Source organism: Nesoenas mayeri (genome assembly GCF_963082525.1).
Source record: "Nesoenas mayeri genome assembly, chromosome: 1".
Lineage (NCBI taxonomy): Eukaryota > Metazoa > Chordata > Aves > Columbiformes > Columbidae > Nesoenas > Nesoenas mayeri.
This window is the reverse complement of record NC_137541.1, coordinates 89,507,096-89,519,136: the sequence shown is the minus strand read 5'-3', so window position 1 is coordinate 89,519,136 and position 12,041 is coordinate 89,507,096. Positions and strand designations below refer to the sequence as shown.

At 39.8% G+C, this 12,041-nt stretch overlaps 1 protein-coding gene across 1 annotated transcript in view; it reads right to left on the bottom strand.

Annotated features, from left to right (window-relative positions):
- GSK3B (glycogen synthase kinase 3 beta) overlaps positions 1–12,041 on the bottom strand; it is a 151,519-nt gene that overhangs the window by 25,876 nt on the left and 113,602 nt on the right. Inside the window, exons 7-8 of the mRNA XM_080340922.1 lie at positions 11,243–11,340; positions 64–159 (exon numbers count right to left, since the gene is read on the bottom strand). Of these exons, the coding sequence (XP_080197048.1) occupies positions 64–159; positions 11,243–11,340 (194 nt within the window). The remainder of the gene's footprint in view (positions 1–63; positions 160–11,242; positions 11,341–12,041) is intronic.

Genomic DNA, 12,041 nt, shown 5'->3' with positions numbered 1-12,041 from the left:
TGAACTCACTGAATTTCTACTTTCAGCCCACAAGTCTTTATTATTCAGTTCATATAGACTCACCTTAGTCCATGGATGTGCCTTAATCTGAGGGAATTTGAATTCAGTATAGTTTGGATTCATTTCTCTAATTTGCTCCCTTGTAGGCGTTCCCAGAACCTGGAAAGGAGAGGAAAAAAAATGCAAACTGTTTAGATATGCTTCATATTCACATGGTAACAAAGAGCTCAGTATAACCTATCACATACTGAGACAACTTAAGTGGAATCAATCCATGTAACTAGTGAGTTAATATAGCTTTGAGAACAAAACAACAAAACTTACGCAGAATCGTTTAAGTTGGAAGGCACCTCCCTCTCCTGGGAGCTTCTGATCCACCCCCCCAGCTCAAGCAGGGTCAGCTGGAAGAGGTTGCCAAAGACCATGTCCAGATACGTTTTTAGCATCTCTGTAGAAGGAGACTTCACAAGCTGTCTAGGCAACCTGCTCCAGTCTTTGACCATCCACACAGTAAAAAAAAAAAGTGCTTTCTTGCATTCAAATGAGTTTTGCCGTGTTTTACACTTTGTGCTCTGCCTCTTGTCCAGTCAGTGGGCACCACTGAGAAGTGCCCGGCTGTCGCTTCTTCATTCCCTCCCATCAGGTGTTTATACATATTGATGAGAGCCCCATGAGCCTCCTCTGCTCCAGGCTAAACAGTCCCAACTCTTGTAACCTCTCCTCATATGACAGATGCTCCAGACCCTTAATCATCTTTGTTGCCCTGGCTCCAACTTCCACAGTCTCTTACTGGCAGTTCAGTTCATGCTCCAAGCTCAGTGTCAAAAAATCTAATTATCTCCTACAGTTTTCCACAAAATTCAAGCATCTTTCTCAAACTTAGTAATATTTCTATGGGGAAGAGAGTTTGCTCTAATTAGACTGCTGAACACATCCAGGGATTGCAGCTCATTGCGTAAGGCTGATGAAGCATCAGACCAGTAGCATAGACTACATTTTATAAGCCATCAACAGCAGCCCTCTGCAGAGCTTAAAAGATCAGCGAGTTACTGCTGAGGGGATTCAGACTGGTTTCCCTCCCCGCAAACAGTGTGGGTTCTGGTGGTGGTGCTTCCTCACCCCAGTATTTCCGCATGGAAGATAAACTGGATTTAAACCTAACCTGGAATAATCTAAAATGCAAAAGTAAACCAAGGGTGATGTGCAAATTTCTATTTATCATTTCCAGAATCTGCACAATGTTATTTATACATGCAAATCAGTAGTTTTATGATAAATAACACATAATTGCCCATCTCTTTGTAGGGATCCATACATTTTTAAAGGATTCCAGAAATCCCTTCAGGGAATAAGCCAGACAATAGGGCATTAGTGTTTTCTGTTCAGTTAGCACTAATTGTAACAGAGCTATTGCCTTCTGCCTATAAAGAAAAACTGCAAAGCAGGTTCAAAGCATCCTGTTGTTTTCTGTTTGCACCCAGTTGCTGAGCATTCTTTTGTTCTGCAGAGAAGTGGAGAGGGCAGGAGTCGCTCCTCTACACTGGGCTCAGTTTCATCTTCCTACGGGAAACCTGTAGCCATGCTACTCTCGTCCTGGATAAATCTCTCCTCCATACAGATTAGCATAATGTTATCATCTCATGAGACTGCACCGTCACCATCAGGAAACAATATAAACCAGGGGTGTCAAACTCATTTTCACTGTATAAAGGTAACTACTCCTTCATTTATACAGTCCTAAAATTACATTCGGATCTTTGAAGGCAACTGCCAGGCTGATGTGGCCCCCAGTGAAAATGAGTTCAGCAGCCCTGATCTAAACCTATCATGTTAGCACTCTACCTTACTGCTTGATAAAGGAAACATCTGGTTACATATTGTAGTATCAGTGAACATTTTCATTCTGAAGTGGAAATTATACAAGTGTGCCCTAAAGAGTCAGGTAAAGAGCTAGAAAAGCAAGAGTCACTGTTTAATTTGTATGCAACAGACAAGCTATCATCAGGTATTATGAAAGGAGCTTGGTTATCTCTTTATTATTTAAAATATGAGCTGTACAACACAAACTAAAATACCTACCCACTAAGCAATCTTAAATAAACACCAGCAGCAGCAATAAACCCTGCAACTTGTTCCGACAGCTGCTTCTTGGATAACAGATTTAAGTGACAAGTTGTACAAACCAAATAATCACAGAACTACCTTCTCGTTGCTAACCAGGATTTAAATGCCACTTACTCTAAAAGCCAGTAACCTTCAGAGCTGATAGAACATTTTTTCCGTGCATGTCTGAAAACACTGGTTTTGCTTAGATGGTAGGAAAGAGGTTGTTTGCAGGCTTGCATACATTTTTCCCAACTTTCAAAGGAAAGAAGAGTTGAGAGGCAAGCGGGCCTTTCCCCGCTGGTTTTCTGTCTGGCTCCCCCAGCTGCCAGCCTGCCAGGACAGCACTGCTCTCAAAGCTTTGATGACCGCCACTCTCAAAGCTTTCCATCTCTAAAAGATTAGATGATTTCACACCTGCAAATACTATTTTTATCACAATTTGGGATAAAAGCCATTCTCAAAGCCTTGGAAGTTTTTGTATTAGTTGCATTAGCTTCCTGAAAGATTACAGATAACTTGTATTGCCATCCCACCTTTTCTAAAGGCTAAGTTTTCAGGCCTCCCTAGTATAAATAGGGCTTGTTTAAAAGCACATTTACCTTCTTTCCCCTTTTCTCTCTCAAAAAACAACCCTTTAATAGCCTTCCTTAGAAGAGGCAAAGACTAGATTTTTTTACATAGCCAAAACTCAGGAAACTGGCTCAGTTGCCAAGGCTGCTCAGAACAGGAGCCTACACAGCACAAGTATCTGTCCTTAAAGAATGCCTTTAGCATCAGAGAGAATTCAGATTAGGTAGGCAATGGCAATTTCATGGACAATGTCTATCCACATGTTTCACTAAAAACACAGCTGTAACTCCCGATGATGGGAGGGAGCAGCTCCTAAGCTCAAGCACAGCCGTTTAGGCAAAGAGTGCCTAAGGTCTCATGAATGTTTAGAAAAGAAGGTACTGAAGAGGGATCATGCCAGCTGAAAAAAGGTATCGCTTGACCTTCCAGTTACATTGCAGTCTTTGAAATACAAAATAACCGTAAAAAAGAAAGATGACTTATATTAGCCAGTGTATTTGCTTTGTCCGCTCCAGATTGTAAAACCAGACTAGACTGTGCTTTCCATTTGTATTAAAGGCAGATTGGGGGTGGGGGGGGAGAAAAGAAGAAAAGGAAGGCAAATAGATAGGAAGAACAATGAAGTTTTAAAGGTGGTGTCAAATTCAAATAATAACTCAGAAGTAAAATGTGAGATGAATAAAGTGATAAGCTATAAAATTGTAGCTAGCAGCATTTGACCCATCTTGGAAGAGGTCCTGAAGTAATTAATGGCCATCTCCTCTCCCTGCCCCCCTAACACACCAACGCTGTTTGCTACGTGATTTTTAAATTGTACCTCACTGATTTACACTTAGTTTTCAGTGTATTAGGAATACATTCAAGTAACCTTGGTGAATAACAGCAATCATTTAAGCTATTGCAAAAATTGGGCAAACCTCCTCTTTGAAAAAGTCATGTGACTGCTCTTTCCTTTTGAAATGCAAAGAAGCAGCATAAATTATTTTGCACATTTTTGGCAGAATTATTCCATGGACAGCTGCTCTTGCTATAACAACTCTGAAAATACTATGGAGCAGATGTTCCTTGGAGAGAGGTTTCACAGAATGGATGAGGTTGGAAGGGACCTCTGGAGGTCAGCTGGTCCACCCCTCCCAGCACAAGCAGTGCCGGTGAAAGCCAGCTGCCCAAAACCATGTCCAGATGGCTTCTGAATGTCTCAAGGATGGAGACTGCACAACCACTCTGGACAACGTCTTCCAGTGTTTGAACACTCTCACAGTAAAAACTGTTTTCTTGTATTCAGACTGAATTTCACATATTTTGAGTTTATGCCCATTGCCTCTTGCCCTGTCACAGGATGCCAAAGGAAAGAGCCCGGGTTCCCTCTTCTTTGCACCCTCGCTTCAGATACTTCTATATGTTGGAGAAAGTCTTACTAAAAGTAATACTGCCAAGGAAAAAGTTGATTTTTTTTTTTTTTAATTGGGCACTTTAAAAAGAAAGTGTGAACCACAACAAAGTAGGTACTAGAATAATAGAAAAAAATTCATACATCAGACAACTCCATCTGGAATGAAGACTAAACTTTTGAATGAATGAAGAGGGTCTACATGAGACTACAAGGGATCTTCCTGCAAGTGCAGACAACAGGTTAACTAGTCTTGCTCCTGACCTCAACTGTCATCGTCACCTCTTAAATAAAAATAAAAAGAAATATTATCTACTAAGATTAATTGAAGAATGCACTTGCTGAGAAGACATATCATGCTGATTCTCTCAGGACAAAAATTGAATACAACAGGTTTTACAAGTATTTCCTGGAAGTTTTGCCTTGACATTAAGCTCCCCAAATAATCTCTATTCCAGAACAAGGTTTGTGAAGGTAGGGTAATAGTATGTATCTCAACCAATTAAGAAAAGCTCCCAGTAATATCACCCTTAACAAACATGAGGAGATTTCTGAACCTGGAATACATCCTACATTTGATTACAAACAGCATAAAGATCTTCATTTTATGCTCTGCAATTGAATTTTCATAGGAGAAAAAGATGGATGATATTCAGCTCCAAAGGACACCTCGGTTATACCCAATACTGAAGAAAGCTGCTGTCCACGCCTGGCTTCACAGTGCAGAACTGTGCAGGGTTATTAATGACTGAAACCATACTGCTGCAACACCATGGGAAGAGGAAACCGCAAGGGTCTCAACAAGCCTCAGGGGAAGAAATGATCTTTCTGACAACCATTTTCACTGCTAAACCTTTGCCAAAATGTAAGAATCAGTTAAAAGTGTAGGGACACAGAGGGTTCAGCAGCTCTTGCTGGTGGTGATTGAACTAGATGGAGAGAAGCTGGGTATTTATACCAGAAACCTCTACAAAGCCATGGTTACAGTGGTATAGCGCCTTCCTTGGGAAAACCATCCATGTTTACAAGGAAATGTACTCCAGAAAGTCTGGTGTGTATGGCTTACCAGATAGCATAATTAATACTTCTGCAAACATGGCTGCACCTCTTCAGAAAGTTGTGAGAGATATGCCAAACAGCTATTTAAAAAAACTCCCTGGGCTGATGTTTCAAGCAGTAAAAACAGGTCAGCTTTGAAATAATACTTCAAGAGGTCTGTGGTAGAAAAAAAAGTAAGTTTACCCATTTTATATACACTTTCTTTCAGAAACACTCTCTCCTCAAACAAAATGAAAGTCAACTAAACATAGAGATTTCTTCTATTCGCAAACAGGAAAGCAGCTATACACCAGGAATAGGAAGAAACCCATTGTCACCACTGACATGAATGTAATTGCTCATCAACGTTTTTACACTGCCTGCCTGCAAGTGACAAATTACATGAGACATGAGAACAGACAGGTTGTGATGTGGAGGGCTCATCAGGGAAAACAAATGCCACGAGACTTCCCCTAGGGGTGAGGAGAGAGGACCCATGTGAAAGCCTCTGTCAGATGCAGGCAGGTCCTCAGCACAGGACCACATCCAACAAAATGAAACACACTCTCCTACTGTTTATTCTCCCGGAAGAGATGGCTCCTCTCTCCCCATTAAGCACTGCGACTGAATTTATTTTATTTCAGAACCTGAGCCCAAAATAGCACCTTGACATTTGAGCATGAGCCATATATTATAATTGCAGTCTATACTTAGCATTCAGCTCAGTAAAACTGTCAGAGACAAAAAAGTTACACATGGATAGGATTCCTGATACTATTGAGCCTGGCTTTTAATACATTTTTTTTCCCCCTTGCCTCATTCCTAACCCAGAGAACTATGGGAAGAAGATTTTATTATTTCTCTTAAATTACCACGAAATGCCAGTTTTGGTGCAAGAAATAATCACACAGACCAGTGCAAACTAAAAAACCCAAAACAAACACAAAAGCTCCCCCACAACCCTTTGAAGTTTTCACAAGTCATTTGATGCATCTCATACTCTACATTGCAGCATATGGAAAAAATGGAAAAGACAATGCAAGGCAGATTGGCAGATGCTGTCCTCCCCACATCCCAGGGCTGCTGAGACAATTATTGCTGCTTCATTCTTCTGATAGACATTGATATAATTCTTTTTCTTCCATTTTTGAGGGGAGTAGGGGGAATGTACCCTTTCAGAAGATCATTATCTTAGAAACAAAACCATTACGCTTCTGACATCCCCTTTTTGCAAGGGGAACAGAGAGTAACCACTGTCTGCAGGAATGAACATATTTTAGTTCGGGGTTGATATTCCAGCCAGTTTTCTCTTGATGGTTTTCAGTGTGCTGTAGAGCTGGGGGGGCAGGAATGCCTAAAACCTCTCAAGCTTTCACAGGGGCCATGACAGTCCTGGAGAGAGTGCTGCTGCACCACAAGGTTGGAGTTTTATGAAGTCTGCCTTGACTGTATCTCAAAAAAATCCCTCTTCTGTTCAAGAGCTCCTTCTTTTGAGCTGTATTCAGTGGTATCCCACTAGCACAGTGGCTTTTTAATAAGAAAGTGGCAACTGCAACCCTCTTGGGATGCTGGCATGAGGGCTTTCTCCCTTCCATGGGGGATGGACTGTAGGATTGCTCTGAGGTGCAGCATTTTCCTGAATTTCTTCATTTGACCGCTGATGAAACCCACGCTGTCACTGTGCATGCTTTGGAAACTAAGCGCATTTCTGAAGATGTCACTCAAAAGCCAGAAGGAGCATGAATTTTAATGAATATATCAGGTTACTCAAGATATTCCTAGCGATAGGATAACCTAACATTCGGAATAGCTCACAAGAGCCAAAAATAAGAAGGAAGAGTCACCATCCAAGATCAAACCTAGGAAAAAGCACAGCACATGATTTCTGTACTGTAATAGTTTAAGTATTCAAGAAGAATGTGCTTGGGTTATTTCTTCAGATGGTGCTCCAAGACAGTATTTTCCCATATTGAATATCATTTTGTCAGGGACAAGTGGTCAAAGATCTGTCTTTCCCAGACAGATTGAGAATATCTGGAAACACTGTTTTTAAAGAAATAGGAACAAGAGAAAAGAAGCTAAAAAGAAGAGGAGTGTCTTTTGATTCACATGAACGTGATACTGTGTTTCTATAAGGGCATGGTTTTTCAGAGCAGTTTGCAAATAGGCAGCAGGCCTGGAGAAACTCCAGGTGCAAAGGGATGGAGAAGATCTTGCCAGATTGCTTGAAATGAAACTACTTGAAGACTGCTCAAACTGAATAACAATCTGGTGAAAGCCAAAAATGCTTCTGGTGCAGCAAGGGACTGAGGATGTTGGGCATGCAGCCTGCAGGAAGGACAAGCTGTGCTGACTGACTTATCATAGAAATTCCATCTTTACGAACACAGCTGCCGAGGATATGTCATCAAGAACTGCATGAGAAGGAAGGACTAGTTTAATGTGATAATGTTTTGAAGTCATTCTCCAGCCTAATGCAAAAACTTCATACCCAGGTGTAGCATCCAATTCTTGTGTCGTGAAATGAACTCTGAAAAAAATCAAAGCTGAGTAAACAACTGAAGAGACAACTGAAAAATTTATCTTGGCTCAAAAAATGCTACAAGAGTGACTGTGACTCAATCATCCTGAATTGATAGGAACCAGCAGAAAAGTTTCTAAGCTGACCTCTCTTGCAGTGGAATCAAGTAGATTTTAGGGTTGAAAGGTGCATTTCCAAATGTGTGGATAAGTATGTTTTGACTATAGCCCCTTTTTGGCATTTAAAATACTCCATTTTCTCTGCTCCTATGCTTCAGACAACACAGTTCCAAGAAAGCTATCTGAAATGCATGACTCCAAGAGAGTCAAACAGGTCCCAACCTGCAACCTTCTACAAAGTTCATCGCTGTTCTACAAGTGGCAGATCCCAGAGCTCCGCTTCTCCTACAGCCAGCTAGCATTAAAATAAGTCTGTCTTAAAATGAAAGCTTTAAATAGTAGTATTCTAATGCTACAAATGGAAGAGGTGGACACCACCTGTTAATTTCTTTTATTTATTTTTTTTAAATGAATCCCATTGTAAACGAATCTTATACAACCTAATGTTTTACATGTTGTGCCCACGACTTAACAATTCTAGTAGTTTTTATGCTGCAGAATTGCTTATGTCTCCAACTATATTGAGGCTGCAGAAACCCAAGCTCACTCAAACATAGGTTGCAGTTTTTATACTAACCTTTTAAGCCTAAGTCAAATTTAAGCATCATGCTGGGAGTGGAGAAGAGCAGAAGTTTCATGACTTATTTGCAGATTCAAAAACCAAATCTGCTTAACTTGATTATATGTCACTTTGAATGGATACATAGTAGATGTGACAGATCCATGCCAACAGCTGGCAGAATGGAAAGTTAAGCACCTCACTTTCTACTTTTTCCTCATTCTCAAAAGGTGAGGAAAAGTTACTTGAAATGTGAGGTAAAAGTACTGTTCTCCCTCTACTCCCACTATGAGAAACACTTGTTTGTGGGTATGGCATTACAAAGGAAACACCTCATTGCCCAGTTCATGCAGTTTCGTAGACAATTTCTCATGGTTGTTGATTTTGAATGCAATATTCTCAATTATAACTCTCTCTGTATTCTCACCTTAGCCTCCTGCCAGAGTTTTCTGAATAGTTTATACAGAACTTCACAAGATTTGTTAGACAAGGGCAATGAAAAACAGTCCACTTCTGCAGTTTGCACTCATTTTCTCTTCCAGCATTGCCTTGAGAATCTATGCTACCTCATTAACAAATTTACAGGCAGAAAAAAAAACTTCATGGCATCCACCCATTCAGGCTTGCATTTTCCACCATATTCCCTTAACGATTGAGTAAACCTTATTTTTCGTGACTATTAATGCAACATTTACAGCATTTGTTCTCTCAGACTTTCCTAAAGCATACTGTCTGGTACTGTAACTTTTTAATTGAAGAGACCAGGCATACTATAAAATGGAGTTACCCCTATGTTTGTTTCACTTGATTTCTACACATAGGGGTCTAGGTATCTAACAGAAGATGAGGAAACCCCAACACACCATAGGTGTGGATAATCACTCAGTATCTCCTTTCTACATTCAAAAAAAGATTCAGAAATTTGTTCCTGCAGATGTGAAAATCATCATCTCAGGCTATAAATTACTCAAGTTTGAACCTTCATACCAGATACTTCTTCAGCTGTGGTGACAGATAACATGAGTTTTCAAGCACTATGTATTCACCTATGAATTGGCCAATAAAAATTATCAAGTTATGACACCACTGATGGTAAGGTCAATTAAAGAAACCACAGATGATACCTAGGCTACCAACGGTTTTATTAAAGTACTCCTCTACTTCAATATAACTTAAGTGAAAACAAAGCAGAATCATCACAATTGAAGCACATATGTGCCATAAAGTTATTAGTTCACAGATTATATAAGCAGATTTATTTATAAACAACTCATTAGAGGTAGTTTCTCAGGACTGTAGATATTAATCAAGAAAAAACCCAGCATTTTTGGAAAATGTTCAAAGGCAAACACCACAGGTTATTGCACAAACTCTTGAGGAACTCTGGCCACCTGAAGTGTTCACAGGGACCATTTCACATCTCACAAAAGCAGCATAGCAGAAAGCAGTGCACTGCTCCAACACACTTCTCAAAAGGAAAGAACTGTCACTTGTGCCATCATCAGCCCTACTCTGACAGCAACTCTGGTTTTCCCACTAGCGTTTCCTACGTAAACTGACCCAACTTGGGTATGCTGAGCTTGAAATAACACTGGGTAGACAGGTAAAAATAAGAAATCAAGAAAGTCATAGAAGTAGGTGGAAGGCATGCAGCCTTCAGACAAAAGTTGTTGGCTGGAGGATTTCCAGTAGGACAGAAAACCACTGTAACACAAGCTAGGTTTACATGCTCAAAGGCTGGAGGAGACACGGAGAGAGCCTAGAAAGGTCAGAGTACACTGGGCCTCATCAGCCCATTTCCTCCATGTAGGAGGATGACTACTTGGCATCGGTTGGTGTCACACACTCTTAGGACAGGGACAAAGACACCAGCAGCTCTTCTACTGAAAAACACAGATGGACATAGGACATTCTACTCTTCCAACCACACATTTTGGCTTTGAGGGGGTTTTCACATGCATACCACGCAAATATACATGCATCGAGGTGGCAGTTAAGTGGTAAAACTGATTTCCAAGAGGAAATCTCCTTGTGGTGATGAAATCAATAAAGCTGAACAGCATGTGCACACATCTTATCCTCCGTAATACTCCCATCTTATTATGTACATAGTATAGATTCAGAGGAAAAATATACTGCTCTTTCTAGAAATATTTCTTCCTCCTTCATCGCACAAGTTGAAGGAAGTAGAGGAGACTACAGTGCTGGAAAATCAGACAGCAGTCTTTTAAGCTATGAATTATTCTTCCATGCCTCTAATTTGAGAATCACAGAATATTCACAGCTTACCAAATGAAGTCAGTCAAGATGTGTTTGGATATAAGCGATATATAAATGTTACGTATTCTGAAATATTAGGTCTTTTTCACTTGAAATACAAGACTCTTCAGGTGGAAGGTACCTTTGCCCTACATTTCCCGATTCTCCATCTGCAAAAAAGAGTGCCCTTTCTCACCTTTCACCTCAAAGAGCTAGAAGGAAGGAAAAAAGAAAAGAAGGCTACATATGTGAAGAATCTGGCATAAGGAAATTTAATAACACTGTTTTCAAAGCCAAGTGCTAATTGCATTCAACAAAGGAAAAAGAGCCAGATTCTTAAAGACTGAAAATCACACATTAATAAATATTGGCTTAGTATGTAAGCACTATTTCCAAGCAAACTGAAAGTGCAGTCCTTTAAGAGGGAAAGACATATATAATTAAAAGATGATACATCATTATGCATACTGCAAGAGGGCCAATAGAGATGATCAAGTTCTAAAAAAAACCATGAGAAGTGTTTTCAAACACAGTTTACATGCAACACCCTATACAATGGTGACAGAATATACATGTTGACAAGTTTATATATATATATGTTGACAAGTTTATAACAATGCATATTTTCATGTTGATTCCCACGGAATAATGCGGTGAAAACAACACTTAGAATTCCATACCTTGATTATTTCCACCAACTGATCCACACCACTGTCACCTGGAAAGATTGGTTGTCCTAGTAACAGTTCAGCCAATACACAGCCTGCTGACCACACATCTAAACAAGGAAAAGTAGAAGACAGGGAAAGGTATCAGTAAAAGGTACACATTAGGCCATTTACACAAAACACAGCAATTTAAAATTACTTTATTCTTTGCCATGTCTAATAGTATATATAACACAGCTAAAAATAAAACACATTCTTCTCCTAAATTTTGATCTAGAAAACACAGTTATCTGGCATAAAGCAATGATGGGCAGACAGTCTTAGAAGTCAAACGATGAGAAGAGAACTGGAAAACAACATTAAATATCATAATATACTGACATCAAAACTTATACATGTAGGGAAAAGACATGAGAACACTTGCTACCTGAATCTTAAGAATTCCCCAAAACCCTGTGTTGTTTTAAAAGCACATTGATCATGAGCTATACACAGGTATCATCCACCACAACAGCTGATATTTTTACTGTTTCTGCTTGATGAACAGACTAAATTTTTCATCCATCTATTGAAAGCATATATTCACTAGCAGATGAAACATTGCTGCAAAAGTATTACTTGTAACCTATTGTACATGATGGTTAAGGTATCTGGGAGACAGCCTCTCCAACTCAGTCACATCAAGACCTAATCTTTATCCCAATTCCATTTGCAAAACTGGCTGGACAACAGAACTGCAAGTCATAGATCAGATCAACAGCATCCATTAGTTGATTAGCATCGACTAATTTTCATACAGGTACCAAAAGCT